General features: G+C 31.5%; 1 protein-coding gene across 7 annotated transcripts in view; it reads left to right on the top strand.

Moving 5' to 3' along the window:
• ZMYND11 (zinc finger MYND-type containing 11) overlaps positions 1-19,343 on the top strand; it is a 132,981-nt gene that overhangs the window by 93,206 nt on the left and 20,432 nt on the right. For 6 of the 7 annotated variants that reach the window (XM_051961393.1, XM_051961394.1, XM_051961395.1 and 3 more), the window contains 4 exons: positions 13,678-13,755; positions 14,260-14,352; positions 17,736-17,823; positions 18,689-18,744. In XM_051961393.1, coding sequence (XP_051817353.1) covers positions 13,678-13,755; positions 14,260-14,352; positions 17,736-17,823; positions 18,689-18,744 — 315 coding nt within the window. Of the gene's footprint in view, positions 1-2,096; positions 2,157-13,677; positions 13,756-14,259; positions 14,353-17,735; positions 17,824-18,688; positions 18,745-19,343 lie in introns of those variants that run through there. The other variant, XM_051961398.1, reaches the window with a different exon arrangement.

The following is a 19,343-nucleotide window of genomic DNA, read 5'->3' as shown; positions in this document are numbered from 1 at the left end:
TTTGCCATCTTTGAATCCCTGTGCATTTATTATCTTAGTATCACTGTATTATTTTATTGACATTGGTTTACAGTTTAAACAAAGTATAACAAAAATATAACAAAGTCATGTGGAAAATAAATATTAACAAGGATTTATTGCTTCCATGAGTGTTCAAATGGTATGATTTTAAGTAGCCTAAATCTGTACATGTGCTCAAGTTATTTAACTTCTCTGAGCCTGAGTTTTTTTTTTAAGAGGGAAACAGATTAGATGAACTTTGAAGTACCTTCTAGCTCTAGCTCTATTATTATAAATATGTCTTCCAATAAAGTGGCTGTTTCAACCAATGGTATATGTGTGTGTATATATGTGTGTGTGTGTGTGTGTGTGTATATACACACACACACACACATATATATATATGTATGTACACATATATATGTATATGTGTATGTGTGTATGTGTATATATATATATGTATATGGATATGTATATATATTCATATTAATTAAACAGAGTACCAGCATTAAGACATGTTTACTGTCATAGATTTTGGTTACATTACATTCTCTTCAGGCAGTTATCCTGTTAGAAAGCAGGAAATTCCTAAGACCCAAATTAAGGGAAGACAAACAAGGGAATCAATAATCAAAATTGTATTTCAATTCGGAGTATTTTGTGTTAATAATACCTCAGAGTTTTAGCAAAGAAAACTGAAAATCCAAAAGAAGTCACTAGTGCCGAAAGCTCTTAAGCTTAGAATCAAAAGGACCTGGGTTTTAGCCCTTGTTCTAATTCAAACAAGTAACTTAACTTAATTTCCTTATCTTTACTTTATAGATAATCTTTCACTTCCTACCTCTTAGGACTGTGTGTTAGGACAGAGATGTTTTTGTATAAACCAAAAAACCCTATATAAATGAGTTAATATTATTAATGTGTAACATTATTTTTGACTAATTTTTAGTGGTAATTTTAAAAGGTTTTAATTCCAAGTTATTTTTAAAATTCCATTCAAAATGCTTTATATGCCATCACAGTTTTTTAGAACTGAAAGAGATCCTTGGAAGTTATCTAATTAAACATTTTGAATTAACATATGAGAAAACTGAGACCCTGAGAAATCAAGCAGTTGCATAGGATTATAGCTTTAGAGCTGGAAGGGGACCTTCAAGGCCTTGTCCCTTTATTTTATGGAAGAGGAAATGAAATTCTAACAAATTAGAGACAAGGTTACACAAGCGATAAATATCACAGCCAAGGATTGAAGCCAAGTCCTTTAACTACTTTTTTTCTCTACCATGTTACTGTGTTTATCTGCCCATATCCCCTTTACCTCCCCATATATTCAGTTATGTGTGAAGATATTTGTTAATGACTTCCACCAAAATTAGTTATTAAATGTTTTTATTCAGTTTCTTGTAAATGCTAACTAGTTTTTTTGTAAGTTGAATAATTGTTTTTACTTCATTGTGTACTGCTTCACATAAATCTTAAGTGGCCTAAAGATATCTTAGATAATGTATTAGGATTATATTTTAGAGAGAATTCCTGTTCGGATTTAGATTTAGCTAAATTGTTATCAGAGGTCTCTTCCAAACCTGTGATTTGTGAAAGTTCTTGGAACTTTCTCCTGTTTTTTCTATCTTTTCTTGTCTCTTTTTATAGACTAGAAACTTTTCAAAGTCTTATATACTGCAATTCTGTAATTGGCAATAAAAACTGAGCTAAATGTTTCTTTTGTAATTCATGGGTTATATTTTTTGAGAAGAAATACTTTTTGCAGAATGAGAGGATAGTGCTATATTGATATTATAAAATGGAAAGATTTACAGAAATTTTTATTTTTCTATGAAGAATTATTTTATACATACTTATTTGTCTATAAAAATTTAAACATTTTCTAGAATGAAAATTGCATCTTAAAAAATTAAATATATAAATTTCAGAATAAAGCTTTTTAACACATATACGTAAATATCTATGTATATGAAATTTTAAAATAGAAAATTATTTTAATATGTTTTAGTATGTCTGTCATTTCACAACCCCTGCAGCATTGACTTTTGCTATTTTTTGTCATCTCTGCCAATTTTCAGGGTGTGAAGTGAAACCTTGGAGTTCTTTCAATGAAGATGAATTAACTTTTGTAGTGAGCAACTTTGGAAGAAAAGGTGCTAAATGTTTAATGCAAAAAAATTCTACTTAAGGAAAATAATAATTTATAATGAAATAGTATATTCTTGATAAATATTTTGAAAAAAAATTATGTAAAGAATTTATTTTGAAGAGATAATGTCACAACAGTTCATTTGCATATAAAATTGTCCTTATAATGATACAAAGATCACTCAGTCACTCAACAAGCATTTATTGAATTTATTGAACTATATGCTACATAACATATTAAGTGATAGAGATAAAGAGAAAAATAATAACCATTTGTTGCTCTCAACAAACTCACAGTCTAATGGAGGAGAACTGCATGTGAAAACTACATATAAAACAAGATAGCTCTAGGACAATTTGAAGAGACCACAGAGGAAAGGCACCAGCTCTTTTCTCCCTTTTAAAAGAGAAGGGCAAAGAAAACCTTCAAGTAAATCTTTTAACAAAGGATTCTTGTAGAAGGTGATATTTTAGCTAGGATTTAAAGGTAGCCAGGAATTAAAGGCAAGAGGGACAATAAAATACAAGTAGAAGATTTTATATATGCCTAGGATATGGTAGAGAGCAACTGAGAGTTAGGGCAGATAGGAAAGGGTTAGGATTTTTTTTTACCAGGGTGGTTGCAGTATCAGAGGAGAAATGGTAGTATATACAAAAGGTGCTATAAAGTAGAAGGGGAGTTGGATGGCTCATTGGACAGGAATAGGAAGACTCATCTTCCTGGGTTCAAATCTGACCTCAGACACTCATTATGTGGCCCTGAGCAAATGACAATCCCATTTGCCTCAGTTTCCTTATTTGTAAGAAGAAATGAAGAAGGAAATGGCAAACCAATCTAGCATCTCTGCCAAGAAAACCCCATTTAAAGTTGCAAAGAATTGGAGATGACTGAACAGCAACTAAAAAAGTAAAAAGGAAAACATTTAACAAGAAGGACACCCAAGTTGTGAGCCTGAATGACTTACTATGGTGACACCCTCCATAGTAATCGGAAAATTAAGAAGAGGGACAAGCCTGGGAAAAGATAATAAATTCAATTTTAGATATTTTGATCACAGGTTCAAGATATGTAAGAGATAGTTGGAGACTTGAAGCTGTAGATTAGAAGAGAGATTAAAATTGGATTAAATAAATCTGAGAATCATTTGCATAAAAATAATAGTTGAATCTATGGGAGCTGATGAGATTACCTCTTATAAAAGGAGAAGATAAGGAGACCCTAAGTAGTCTTGGGGAGGGAATGCCTGTGGTTTCTGGGAATGACCTGAATAAAAATCCTACAAAGAAGACTAAGAGAGTTGGAGAACTTGAAAGAAGCAACCACAAAAACCGAAAGAGAAGAAATTAGGAGATGAACAATAGTATTGAAGGTTTCAGAAAGATTGTGATGGAAAAGGATTGAGAAAAGGCCATTAAATTTGGCAATTAAGAAATTATTGGTGATTTTTGAAGAGAGTAGTTGAATGATGAGGAAGCCTGGCTCGAGAGTTTAAAAAGTGAGAGAAAAAGGAAGTAGAGGCTTTTTATCATCAATTTGTCAATTGTGTGAATTCATTCAGTTATAGTAACTTTACATCTCCCTCAGGTGTTTTAAAATATAATGCTATATAACAAATATCAAATTGCTTGCTCTCTTAAGGAAGGAAGAGGGAGGGAAAAAATTTGGAATTTGAAACTTTGTAAAAGATGAATATTAGAAAAGAGTGTATAAATATTTTAAGTGTATATTATAGGATGATCTTACAAGTCATATGTATAATATATATAGCCAATAATTGTTTTAAAGAATAATTTAAAGTCAATTTTTGTAGTAATTCATTATTTTACAACTCTATAAAATATCTCTCTTTTTGAGAGATATTTTTCTACTTTGAAATATCTACTGTTCTGGATATTTTTGGGAGGACTTCATTTTATAAACTCACTGGATTTTTATTCTAATATAGATTTTAAATGCTGAATTTTGAAAAAGGGGATTGTTTATATCATTTAACATCTTAATAAGCACAGAAGCAAAAAAGATACCTTCACTTTTTAAATTACATGTTATAGTTTGTGTGTATATATATATATATATATGCATATATTATATACACATGCCAGTATGAAAACACATATGGAATGTTTATAGCCATTTTCTTTTGTATTCCATGAATGAGCAAACAGGATTCCCCCCATTCCCTCCCATACTGCTCCTCTCTTACTCTGCCCCTTCCTTGTAAATGGAGTTTCTTGATCTCTGTTCAGAGGAAGCTAGGAGATTCTCAAAGGCAGAGTAAAGAAGGTGTACATCAATCCCATAGGGACAGCTTTTGCAAAAGTGTGGAGATGAGAAATAGAATCCTAAAGTTGTAAAATATAAAGAGACTAGTTTAGCTTCAGTCCCCACTCTGTAAATAATGCCTCCAAAAAGGAAATTGATGCTATGGTATTCTGTTCCATATAATTTCAGGCTTTTTGTGTCCTTAAGCATATTCTTGTGTGTCTCTTTACTTCTGACTAGAAAGAGAATTATAAAAAATGAGAAGATATACTTCTTTTGTACTGGGTAAAATATATAACTAGGCTAAATTCTCTTCAGGACTAAGCTCACTATGAGATACTCTATTTTATAGTGCCTTCCTTCTAATGGTGCCATTCTTACTCTAGCTAACTCTGGTCAGTCTAATCTGCCAGACAATAGCTTTCTCCCACATTGTGGGATATTTCCTTTCTCCTGGTTAATTGTGAGTTCCTCTGGGGACTTGTCTTTTTCCTTCTTCTAACTATATCCTTTCCCAATGGTATTTCAATCTTAACCATTCCTGGTATCTATTGTATCCCTTCATTTTGTTTGAAACCTCTTCCCTTAAATAAATCTGCCTTTGTCAAGGAGTTATGGATGTGTGTGTGGGAGGGGGGGGTGTATGTGTGCACGTGTGTATGTGTGTGTAGCTAGCACCTCTTGCAAGTAAAAGTTTAGAATTCGTCTTGTAAAACTCTCAAGCAACAAGTTTCTTTAAAAGTACATAAAGCTTATATATATAATTCATATAACTCCATGTAACATATATATAAAATAACTCTCTCTATATAACATATAACTCTAAGAAAATTTCAACTAATTTCTTAACAATTTTCCCATTTAAATGCAGACTTAATTGTGGATTTCTTTTTTGGCCTTCATTTTATAAACTGTGTAACTAACCTTGGATGAGCCAGTGACCTCACTAGGCATTTAAGGTTCTTTTAAAATAACTTTGTTTTTTTGTAGGAGAGGGGAGGCAATTAGGGTTAAATGACTTGCCCAACATCACATAGCTAGTGCATGTTAAGTGCCTGAGGTCAAATTTGAACTCAGGTTCTCCTGACTCCAGGGCCAATGTTTTACCCACTATCTAGCTGTCCCCTAAAAAAAAAAAAAATTAAAAAAAAAATTCAAGGACTCTCTTAATGAACTTTAGAATTGATTGTATGACATGGGAGATTGCCCAGCATAGCATTCCCTCATCAGAGAAGGTGCTGTGCTCTATAAGCAAAGTAGAATTGAATTTGTTCAGAAGCAACGTGCTATGTACAAAGTTAGAGAAGCCACCCCAAATGTTCTAGGGACTATTTGTGCCCGACCTGTGGCAGAACATTCTGAGCTTGTATTGGTCTGATCAGCCACAATCAGACACACTGTAACTCAACTCTAACATAGTGATGTTATTTTGTCCTTTGAAAACAAAGGATAACAACCAATTAACCAACCAAATCATTTTAGAAAATTTGGGGGTATGGATTGGATGACCGACCCACAGTGATTTCTAAGTCTCTTCTCAAATTAGGCCCTTGAGGTAGAATGTAGCCCAAGTGAAATCCATGTAAGTAATCGCATTTGGTTTTTATGACTACTTATTAATACTATAAAATTGTAATGCTATACTTTTCACTGTATTATAAGAATTTTAGGTCACTATATAAACTTGATATTACCTTAATATCAGACCAATGATAAGTATCTTCTAAATGTAAAGGTTAACTTGAGCTATGATAAATAATTTAAGAAATTGGATACACAAATGTCACTATTTCCATGTAGTATTTTTTCATTATTGAGAAATAATGTTGTCTAGAAATAAACTATAGTAGAACAACAACAGATCATAGGATAGGGAGTGATGGAAAATTTTGTAAAAATTGAAAGTAAAGGAAAATTTTTAATAATTAAAAATCTGAATTCCATTCTAACGTTAAAGATTTTGATTGTATGCCTAATCCAAATATCCTAATTTCAGATAGCATATTGATTTCTCTGACTACTATACTTGTTATATAGTTACTGGGATCCAACTGCAGATACATCTTTCTTTAAAAGTCTCTCATAAAAAACTACTGAAGCTTTTTTTTTTAATGGCCACTCCAACAGTTTGTGTTCTTTTCTGTGAAATCCAATTCACCAAAAGGTTGAAATGTTTATAGGAAATTTGGTTCTTAGGAACATAAACAAAAATAGCAAGAATATAGATGGCATAATTATGAAATTAAAATATTTTGTCATAAAATTGTTTTCTACTCCTGAGTTTGTTCCATACTTTATCATTGTATTATAATCATTTTTCAGATAAGTAACTGAAAATCTTTAGTGATTTATAGGTTATACAGTGGTAGCAACAGACCCCAGATTAAGCCAGTTTTAGTCCTTTGCCTGATGTTTAATCTAGTGAGGCCACAATGTAAGGACCTTAAGGATAGTATCCTTATGGCCTCTGAAGGATATTGGTACCCACTTGCTCATGTTTCATGCTCAGCCATCAGCATAGCTTCTCTCACACCAGAGTTAATGCTGTTTCTACTAGGTAAGCTTAAGTGAATTATCTACCTTATTGTTTCCCAAACATCATTTTCATCATTCTTAAAATTCTTTTAATTTTCATACTTCTTTTACGTTGGAACTAAAAATAGAAAAAGGATGACACAAATATTTTCATCTTTTTACTCCTTTATGAATATCATCTTTTGTCTCTAACCTGTTTCAGTTCAAAAGAGTTGTATCCAAGATTACAAGAATGGGGCCAAATATTAGATTTTAAAATAAGTCTTAAGAACAAAAATCATTTACTAAATCTTAATAATAAGCATCACTAATGTAGGCATGAAAGAGAAAACTGCATTTTACAGTCTTCATTGTCCAATGTGCACCATAGGATTTTCATAGTAATTAAAATTGCACATTTATAAACAGTTATTTTTCTGAAATTTGTAATAATCACATGAGGTTTAATTACCACTTAATTATCATAATAGCATGAGTTGGAGGCAGAGAGATGGAAAATACTTCTGATGCCAGTCTTATTTTTATTAATTGTGAGATATGATGCTGAAAAATCACATTTTTGTTTTCATAAAACTGCCTAATCACTAAAGTGAATGATTTTTTAAAATTTTTATCAGATAATGGCAAGGAAGAAAATAATTTAATGTGGACATGATTTTAGTATATACTTATGTATTTTTTACTGCATCTGTATCATAGATCTATTTTTCTATTTTTTGTTATAATTTTATTTATATTTATATTTTTATTTTTAAGTAGAAGAAACTAAGGGAAAAATAATTATAAACAGACTCAGAAGTCAGAATAGGTGAAATTAAACTTAGAAAGTAAAGGTTACTCTTGTTCAGTGAAGTAATTTATGAAATATAAGAGTAATGTATTTTGGTTGTTCAGTTGTTTCAGTTCTGTTTCTGTCTCTTCCAGAACCTATTTGGGGTTTTTTTGGGCAAAGATACTGGAGTGATTTGCTGTTTTCTTCTCCAGTTCAATTTGCAAATGAGTAACCAAGGCAAACAGGGTTAAGTACTTGACCAGGTTCACATAGCTAGTCAGTATCAGGCTAGGTTTGAACTTCAGAAGGTGAGTCTTTCTGACTTCAGGTCTGCCACTCTGTGCAATAGCCACCCATAAGTCTATACATTCAACCTTAGTTGTCTATATAGTACAAATTATGTAAATATATCAAGTCATAGAAAGAAGACAACTATTAAGTATACTTATGGTTTTATTGGAAAATGTCAGGTGTACTGAGACCTGAAAAAAAAAAAGTCTATTAATATCATTTCAGAACCAAAAAACCCTATCTATTAATTTTGCTTTTGTAAATTTTTATCTATTAAATATGAATTCTTTATTGTGGGGAAATAAAGTTCTAAGGATACTTGAGTCAACTAAATTAACTTCAAGAATAATTTTTAGGTTAATTACAGAAGGGAATTGACTTTTATCATAGCTTCTCAACTAGAGTGTAAGTAAGCTTTATATTTAGTTTTCCCTGAAAGAAATTTAAGTTGGACTTTTGTAGAATGAACTATAAAATTCTTCATGAAGTGTCACATAAGGATGATGTTCTAATATTGGGGGCAGGATAAGGGAAGGTAGCAATTAAAGCAGTTTGTTTAGAAACTGAAGGCAGTTTAATTCTAGTAGAGAATTTATCTCTTTGTACATCCCTAAGGCTACAGATTCCTTTTTTACTCAAATCTTCTTACTTCCATCTTCCATAGTTTCCAGATCTAAGTAGTCCTCTTGAATTGTACGAAAATAGCCTTGTTTAGCATCTTTCTATAAGCATTTTAAAACATTTAAAACTCATTCAAAATCAGGTTTTTATTGGATATTATTTAGTTTTTTTTGAAAATCATGTCCCTAGTTTGCATGATATCAATATTACTCTTATTTTATGGGTTTTCTAAAGAGGTAAATCTCAGAATTTCATATTTAAAATATCTCGGTAATGCTGAATTTGTAAGACATTTAAATTGTTTTTAACAGAATACAAATTAGAATTAAAATATTGTGGTAATATATAACAGGACTTCGTTACTTCTAGATTTTGTTTTCATTGTAAATGAAAGTAAAGATTGAAAAGACCTTTATTTAAGTTATATAATTACATGAAGAAATTTTTACATGGCACATAATATTAAAGTTTAAATATTTAAAATAAAATATTAAAATAGTGGTTTTCTGTACGGCTTCAAAGGTGTTTTAAAAGTATGGTTTCTTTGGTTTCAAACAAAATACAGTTTAAATATGTTTCAACAATTGAATCTATTATATGGATTACATATTGTATATACCTTAGGTATTAGGTATAGTATTTACCTTAGGTGAATGCCAGGTTGCACCATTTTCTAGGTATCTGACTTTGAAACAAAAAGAAAGGATATTTATCACACTCTCACAAAGAAAAACAGTCCGTGTGCTTATGTTTGGAAGTTGGAAGAGAAAAATGATCCTATCTTCCCCTGAATTCTTGTTTGAGAGACAGGATATGTAAAGCACCATAGTGGCCTAGGCCTTCCCCAAATTGCAATGACAGTGCCCTCATTCTCACAAAACTTAGTATAGTTCCCTTAAACTTAAGTTGTTCAAATTAAATACAAGAGCAAGTCAAGCAAAGAATTTAGGGTAGAAATTTGTTCCCAAAGAGGGAAGTAATTGTGCTCTTCTTGTGATAGGAATTGTTAAATAGAATATGTAGTGAGCATTCTTGAGTAAGTTCCTTTGTGCTATTTTATTCTCAGAACCTTAAAGAGCAAAATTCATTTTTACCTTGATTGATATGTGATCTTTAAAAAGGATCATAATCTCAAGGTTGGAGGCCACACAGATTGTTATGTTATATGTATTTTAAATTTGTCTTGCATGAGATTGCCACAATATTTGATCATTGTAGTAAGTTAAAGAGATTGATTCGGAATTTTCAGGAATTGACGTAATAGTGAGTTCATGTTCCTAAGAATAGTCAGGAAGATTTTAATTCAAATGTGGTTTCAAACACTTCCTGACTCTGGACAGTCATTTCATCTTTGTGTACCTCAATTTCCTCATCTGTAAAAGTGGAGATGATAATAATAGCATCTACTTCCCAAAATTGTAGTGAGGATCAAATGAGATAATAATGCTGAGAACATTAAAAAGTTTGCAGGAAAGTGAACACCAGAGAAAGAATTTTTTATTTGATCCTGAAGGTTAAAGGGAGGCACTGAAGTTTATTGACTACAGCACTTAAGCAGGTACTCTTACTCATGGTGGAAACAAATCACTTTGATAACTGAGTAGATTTGAATTGAAATGGGGAGAGACATGTGGCAGGGAGACCCATCAACAGGGTTGTAATAATCCAGAATTAGATGGTGAGAGCTTATACGAGCAGGGGAGGTGGGAAGGGAGAATGTCAGAGAAAAGAAGGGGTCAAGATAGAATGCACAGGATTTGTCAGCAGATTCTAGGAAGTTTGGACAAGTGAGATAATGAATAACTTTGGAGAGAGCTGTTTTGGTTGAATGATGAAGGGGATCAGAAGTCAGACTATAGTGAAGAAAAAAGAAAATGGGTAGAAAGAAAGTGAGTGGATATCCTTCAGCTATAAAAGGAAGGAGAGATATGGGATTCAAATGTTGATAAGAGAATTCTGTGCATGTTTGTGGGTTGTAAAGAAGCAGCCAAAAAATAAGAGAGATTGGGGATTATAGAGGGCTTCATCTGCTGGGGTAAATAGGATGGAATAGAATCCCATGTACATGTGGAATGGCTCACACCATTAGGTGAGATGGGTGAATGAGGAGATGAGGACAAGAAAAGATTGGAGAGCTTTTAACAAAGGGCCTTCATTTAAAGAGATATGAAGTAAGTTTTTCAGCTGAGACCATGGGAGAAAAAAGAGCTACAGAAGGGTTGAGGAGCGATAAAAAGATTTGGAAGAGCTACTGTGACTAGTAAGATAATAAGTTAATTAAGAAAGTATGTAAGGATTCCTTTGCCTAATAATGATCCTATTAAGGTTATATAGCATACATTTATACTGGAATTAGTTGACCCTGTTGCATGATTTCTCAGCTACTTTCAGCAAGATGCATTTGTAAGCAAAAGCAGTAGATGGGGTAGTGATCCAAGGCTGAGGCTCAGTGGGGAGGATGGATATTTGAGTTTAGTGGCAAAGGACTCAGAAAAAAGGATGATGTAGACTTGAACTGGTTCACCAGCAGTAAGATGAAAAAGAAGAAGGATATAGTTAATACAAGGTGATGGCCTGGGAAAGAATTTGAGGATTGAGATATTGGAGGTAATACTGTAGACAAAGAACAGAGTTGCTGTGAATGATTAAATATGTACTTATTAAGTGCCTATCTTGTGTCAGACAGTATACTAGTCAGTGGAGTAATGATATCTTTTAGATTTCACTGAAGTGAAGGGAAGGATGGAAATTTGGGCTTTTTTATTAAGAAGTAGAATTATGTTGAGAAATAAAGAATAGGATTCTGAATTCTCTAAAGGGAGACATTTGTCTTTTTTTCCCTTTTTAGTAAGAGGGAATTCTGTAACAAAATAAAAACATATGGTATTTAAGGCTACAATAACAAAAATCAAAATTTATAATGAATAAAGCAAATAACATTTGGTGAATTTATGGAATCTTGCTTTTTGCATTATATCATGAATGAAAAAGATTTACATTTAATGATAAAAATAAAAGATATTAATAAACAGTACTAACTAAATAACTTACAGATTTAGTATTAATCTAAACAGATAACTAAGAAATCATATAAAATTAGGCAAAATATTGACAAAATTTACTTTGAAGTACAAAAAGTCTACAATCTCTAAGAAAATTATGAAAAAAATAGAAATGAACAGGACTTGTTATTACTGATTCTCAAATTGTATTATAAACCAGTAGTCATTAAAACTATTTGATGCTGATTTTTAAGTAGAAAAATAGATCTGTGAGACATATTAGGTAAGTGGTGGGTAGGGAAGGGAACAAGAATACAAACACTGAAAGATTCTCCATACTCAACAACAAATTCTAGGAAAATTAGAAGAATATGTGGCAGAAAATAAGATTTGAAAACCATATGTGCCACAATAAATGCCTACAAGAATAATAAACAAATCCATCTTAAAGAATATATCATTTTAAAAAGAGTAAAGAAGCATGTATCTTTCAAAACTATGTGACAAGTAAGAGCAATTAATGTAAGTAGCTAGGGGGATGTAGACTTTATAGGCAAAATAGATTTTTTTTATTTCTATTCTATTAAAAAAATTTGGTCATAAAATGTAGTCATAATAAGAAAAGAAACAAATTAATGTGGGGAAAAAAATCTGCCTCCTGACATATAAGACTGTGAGCCATTCCCCAATCGATAAATATCCAAAAGAGGTAAACATTTTAATGAAAAAAACAATTAATTCAAATTATTAACATGTGAAAAAATGCCCAATATCACTAATAAGAGAAATATTAATTAAAATAAGAAGGCATTGTTTATTACACATCAAAGTGCCAAAGGTGATAAAAGAACCACAACATATTAAATGGACTATGGGAAAATAAGAAACTTTTCCCCGTTAGTGAAATCATAAAATGGTCCAATTGTTATATATAATAATTTGGAATCCTAGAAGAAAAGTCATTAAACTGGCCTTTTTGTTTTTCTCTTTACTTTTTTTTTTTTTTTTTTTACAGAAGTCATTGCTTCTTATACTCAGCCACCCTGCCTCGAATCCTTTTTAAACAAAATACAGTGACCACATTTGACACCATAAGCATAAGTGACTATAGAGATCAAAGTTAAAAGTTCAATGTATACTAAAATAATTATAATAGAACTTTGTGTAATAACAAAAAGCTGAAAACAGAGTAGGTGCTTATTAATTAGGGAATAGACAAATTGTATATGAATGTAATTAAAAACCACATAGGAAGAAGTGACAGAAATAAGAAATTCAGATAAATATGTTAAGAATTTTGAATGAATTAATAAAGAATAACAAAAAAGCAAAGTCTAAAGAACAGTTTGCAATTTGCTGCAATAATATAAACTAAAACAACACTTAAAAGTATTTTTATTGAATAGTGGTTTTTTCTTTGACAGTTTTCTGATTTTATAAAGAGGAAAGTATTTCACTTTAAAATTACTAAAGAATTAGCATTTATAAAATAGTAAATTTAAATATGTATATGAAAATTTATCATTTCAGCTGTTATAGCCAATAGTTTTTGTTAGCTCTTTTTCTTGATTATAAGGGAAGTTTCTATCATGGAGTGACATGCAAAATGAGTAGTAAAAAACAAAAAGATACCCAATAAAATTTTTTTATGAACCTTAAACTATTTTCTAAAATGCTTTTATATATATCACGTTTTTAATTAATTGAATATTTCTACATTTGTGGTTCTATTATTTTTATGTGAAACTTCGCAAATACATACTCTATTAAGAATATTATAAATTTGTAATTTTTTGGAATGAATAAAATAGAAATTTCTTTAGAGTTCTTAGTAAAAGGCCATATACATTTTACTTTTAGCCTATGCATTGCCTTTTGTGTTAGATTTTTTTAATTATATAAGAATGTTGCATTTTTAATGAGTATTGTAAATAATTTTTATATGTAAAAATATATTTTTATATATGTGAATATATTATATATGTGTGTATTTATATATATGTGCAGATTTTTAATTAAATACTTTTGGTTTTGTTAAACAGAGTATTAAGAAGAAAAATACAAGCAAGCAGGAGATGAGTACATACCTGAGATTCATTGTCTCCCGCATGAAGGAACGGGTGAGTCCTACTAAAGAATTTCTCATTTCTTCCTTCCCCTTAATCTCCCCCCCCCCATTTGTTTTTTCTTAACTTCACTTGAGGAAATTTACTGAGTGGCTTTAATAGTAAAGCACTATAAAATGTGAAAATCAATCCTTTATCTTATTGATTTTTTAATTAAATCATTGTTCTCAAACTTTTAGCTTTTCTGTATAGTTATTTTCATTTTTGAGTCTGTCATCTGCTGTCAGGTACTTTGGATTTGAAACATGACTTGCTTTAAGTTCTATTAATAGGTAATGTTGTTTTTTAAAGTAATTAGTAATTAAAGCAAATGAAATTTTCTAGGATCATTAAAACAGCTATTTTTACTATTAAAATCAAGAATTCCACTTGCAAAATTCATATACATATTCTTTGATAATATTTTAAAGGCTTTTAAGTTTATGAGTTTTATATATATTGATGATTTCATCTTTTATTTTAGCTCCCATTTTGAAGTTTCTCTAACCATTTTTATAGGCTATAGATCTAAACAAAAAGGGGAAGGACAATAAGCACCCAATGTACAGAAGATTGGTTCATTCAGCTGTAGATGTTCCTACAATACAAGAGGTAATGTCACATTCCAACTCCTTTCCCACTCAATACATCTGTTCACAATGCTTTTCAAATTGAAGAGTTACTCAGCCAGTAAGAGTTGTGGTTTTGGTGTTCTTTTTATTTTTAATTGCATGCTTATCTGACACAAAACCATAAGAAGCAATTAGCACACTGTTATGACAGAATCAGAATCTTAAAAAAAGAACATGATGAGCTAGAACCTTGAGCCAAATCTAATAAAAAGAAATTTAATAGGGACAAAATTTTATATACTTAGTTGGGTTTAAAAAAATATCTATTTCACAAAAACAAGATGGAAGAATTATGATAAAATAGCAAGAAAGGCAATGTAGTCTTAGCTGCATCAAGAGAGATAGGTGTCCAGGATGAAAGAGGCAATATCTTAGTATATTCTAACCTTATTAGACCATATCTATTATAATGTGGTAAACTATGGGTACCATATTTTGGGAAAATATTGATAGGAAAGAAAATCATCTAAGGGGAAAAAAAGCAACAAAAATAAGTAACTACTATGAAAGCATATCATCTAAGAATGGGTTTAAGAGCTGGGAAAGGGAACTTGATAGCTGGGCTTAAATCCTCAAAGGGTTGTTAGGAGAAGAGGATTTTATTTGTTTTGCCTGGCCGGAGTGGGCAGAACTAGAAGTAATGTATGCGGTGGAAGTTACTGAGAGGGAGATTTAGAAACTTTCTAACAGACCTATTCAAGTCATGAAAAAAAGGGTATCTCAAAAAGCAATTGGTTTCTCCTTCATTAGAGATCTTCAAGCACAGACTGGATAAGTCTCTGTTGGGGGTGTTGTCAGAGATAATCCTGTTCATGGATTGTAGGAACTAGAGGAGTGAGACTGGAATTAAGGGACCATACTCTTAACACCTGATTGTGTTAAGAGTTCAAATGTTGGAGTTTGTTCTTCTCAGAGCACAGCCGGTTTAGAGGCTTAGAGCCCTTCGGATGTCTCCAAATCCAAAGGTTCTGTCCTTCAGCCTCTGCCTCTGCTTTCTTCTGCCTCCAACCAAGACAGAGATGGAAGGTCTCTCTTATCTCCTTCTGGGGAGCCCAGCCATCAACTTGCCGTGGAGAGAGGGCTTCTGGCGTAGCTCCACTGAAATCCGTCAAAAGTGTTCTCTGCACCAGAGTCGTTCCTCTCGAGTCCAGCGCGACCAGCCAGCCAAGAGGAAAAAATGTATTCTGCCATAGATCCCTCATCGCTGGCCTTTTATATGCCTCTTCTGAGAGAATGGGATTATGGGTTTTCTCCCCTAGTGCTCTCTGGCCCAATGAGCTTTAAGGGAGGTGTAGAAAGTGTACTTTGTGAAGCTAGCATACTTGTGGACTCCAGTGAGTAAAGGTGTGAACACAAGCCTTGTCTTAATTAGTTCTACTTAGTACCTTGTTTCAGGTTCTGGCCAAAACAACTTCTTGTAAGATTAGATCAACTCTAATTACTTAGCAGTTAGTAAGGATTCCAACAGATTGTGGCATGCATTCTGTTCGGTTAGGCTGGCAAAGTGCCAGATAAGGAAGCTACTATCTCTTTAGAAAGGCTTCAACTCTTGTGTTTATATCATTCAAGAAAGTGCTTACATAAGTTTGAAGAACATCATCATCAGAGAGGTACCCACTAAGGGATGCATTTGCTGAGCACAGTCAGTTCATGAAGGTGGAAAGTGAAAAAGAGAAAAGAGGAAAAGAAAGAAAAAAATTTAACAGATAGGGGAAGTATTGTAATTTGATTCATTAGAGGTTGGGGGAAAAACATAAATAAAAGAAAATCTGTTGAAATATTAAAGAAAATTTTAAAATAATGATCAAAAGTTGGTTATTTTCACAATTCTTCAGGTGTGAAGACATATTTCATAATTTGTTCTATTAAGTTTTTAGTGGTTTTAGATCTTTGTATAGAACTGCCTGTATCCCTCTGTTTTTCTCCTCGGGAAGTTAGAAAATGATGGTAGATGAAATAAAATATATTTACCAGAAGATAGACTCTTTTGTAGTTTGCACATAATTGGCATCTTATTGATATGCTGAATTGAATTTCTCTTTTGGTCTGAGATAGAATTCACTTTTGTGGCCCCAGAATATTATTAATTATTCATTATTAATTAATTGATTATTAATTATGTAGTTTTCCACCATGACAACCCAAAGAAGATTAACCATATGTTTTTAGTTAAAATCAATATGATTACAAAATCTGTTCATTTTGTATCATTTTGAAATTTTAAGCTAGAATTGTTAGCTATGAAAACTTGTAGATATAGTAAGAAGCAATGCTAAAACTGCCATCTCTTCTTGTAATGACCGCGTATTTAAAGTCAGCCGGAGTCAGGAATTCAGGTTAAGGGGAAAATCTTCAATATTTATTGAAGTGAAGAGGTGAGTAAAGATTGCAATAGCAAATATAGGCAAGAAAGATTGCGATAGCAAATATAGGCAGTTGCAACAGGAAGCCAGCTAAGAGAGAGCGACGCGAGCTGAGCCAACCGTGGCAATGGCAATCCCAAAAGACTCTCCTCCCCTTCCTTTTCCACTCCCCTGCCTCTACCTACCAAAATCGTCATTTCCTATACAACACATCAGGACTTGCACAAAGAGTGGGTGGGGGCCATTCTTTCTCCAAGCTTATATATTAATAGAGTATGGTCCAATTACTATTTAGCCTCATGTGCTTGGGACCTCAGTGCATCAACTCAAGCCTCAGCCCATTACATCTTCTGAATCTGAGAAATGGCTAGGAATTTGCAATTCAAAGAAAAATTGCTTCAGGAAAAGAGACTGAAGTGAATTGTAAATTTTCTTGACTTGATTTCCCCAGCCTGGGTCATATCAGAGAACTGAGGCTTTTACCTCAGCACTAATTTTCTCACAATCTCAGCCCCTAAAAAGCAGACATGATAGAAAACTCACCAGATTTTCATTAAGAAGATCTAAATTCTTTAATATATGTGACCACCTTGAGCAATTCACATTACCTTTTTAGGTCTTAGTTTTCATCTTTCTAAGAGTTTTGTAGTAAAACATCCTTAACTTTCTATAATTCTATAACTTGTAGATTAAATCTTTTTTGAACTTTAAAGATAATCCAGATAAGGCATAAAGTGACTTGTTAGGATGTATCATTTGTCTATAAAATGGAATTTAATTTTCTTAAATATTCATCCCTGTTATATAGACAACTTTCAAATTCTAACTGGGAAATTAAGTGGTCTGTCACCATGTACTTTGTGAAATATCAAAAAGACAATTCCTCTGCGTTCATTGTGATCTGTTCTGTCCTTTTCCCGGCGGAGGGCTGATAATGTAAACTCATAATAAAGAGATCTTTTCTTACACTTTTTTGGTATTTTGTTTTTGTATTCTGCAGAAAGTAAATGAAGGAAAATACAGAAGTTATGAAGAATTCAAAGCTGATGCTCAACTTCTTCTCCACAACACCGTGATTTTCTATGGAGGTTGAGTCGTTTTGTTTTTTCTTTTAAATCACTTGACTTCCAATAGAGGGAAGTATTTAACTTTAAAACTACTGTAAAAAATAGCAGAAATTATTTATTTACAACCTTAAATATATTGTTTTAAATAAGTGCATGAGACTACCAAAGTGAGGGTATATATTGGTGAACTATTTGACTATACAAATGTAATAAAATTAAAGGCAGAAGAAATAGTTTATGAATTGACTATAATCATGTAATGTGATAAAAAGATCAGTAGAATTATAGTCAAAAAGCACAAATTAAAACGTCATCTTTGTTATATCTAACCTTGAGCATCTCTGAACCTCAATTTCTGCATCTCTAAAATGAGGATAGAAATACTTTTATTTTTTACCACCTAGGATTATTGCAAAGAACAAATAAGATAAAGTGAATGGAGAGAGAGGAGACTGAGCATATGAACTTTTAAAATTATAAAATGGTATTTACAAATATGTATATATGTATATTTTAATTCTTCCTATCCAAAATATATGCTATAATACTACAGATTATAATTGCTTCCATAGTTGATTTGTTTGTATTTTTTAAAATACAAATGTCTCAAATCAATTAGGAGTTTGGAAAAAAAAATCCCTAAGCTACATATGAATAGGCAAAAAGACACTCTGTACCTAGACCATTAACATATCTTGCTGTGTAAAGTTTCTTTTTGTTCATTTTGATCTTTTAGTAGAATTTGGCTTAAAGAATACATTTGGTTGCAAAGGCTTGCTTAAGTTTTGAAAAGCAAAATGTGAATACCCTAAGTTAAATGTTTTAATATGACTTAGCTCATGTTATTAGATTGTTGATAATGGGTAATGTCTGTCTTTAATTACAGCGGACAGTGAACAAGCTGACATTGCCAGAATGCTCTACAAAGATACATGTCATGAGGTAATTTTAAAGCCCAATAACTTAACAGTTAAGGATTATATCATAATAGTTAATTAGAAAAACAGATTGTGTTTTCTTTTTTCACTTATAAGCTACAAATAATATAATATAGCTATTATGACATTTCTGTATCAAAATTTACCATAATGCTACAATATAATATTACATATATGATATTAACAGTGTGATTATTGATATATAATTATAATACCATAGTTAATATTTTATATTGATATTCCTAAATATTATGATATAATTAATAATAACATAACAACAATAATAATAATACAATAAATAGTATGTTTTTGCTATACAGGATTAGCTTTATCAGAGTGTTTGAAGTATTTCATTCTTTTTACTGTGATGACTTTGATTATTTTTAGAGAGAACAACACTAATTAGCTCTAGGAAATGAAAGATCAGAAATAGGGTTTGTTATTTCCATCTCTTTATAGAAATACAACAGAAGTGGTCATGATTATTTAATTTATTCAGTCTTGAAGCTCATTTCTATCTTTGTGAAAATAACAAATTTCACAAACATAAAATTGACATTATTTTGTTACTAATAACATCTGTAACATCAATTCTGTTATCAA

Source organism: Antechinus flavipes, chromosome 5, assembly GCF_016432865.1.
Source record: "Antechinus flavipes isolate AdamAnt ecotype Samford, QLD, Australia chromosome 5, AdamAnt_v2, whole genome shotgun sequence".
Lineage (NCBI taxonomy): Eukaryota > Metazoa > Chordata > Mammalia > Dasyuromorphia > Dasyuridae > Antechinus > Antechinus flavipes.
The sequence above is the reverse complement of the archived record's forward strand: the minus strand, read 5'-3'. Positions and strand labels throughout refer to the sequence as shown.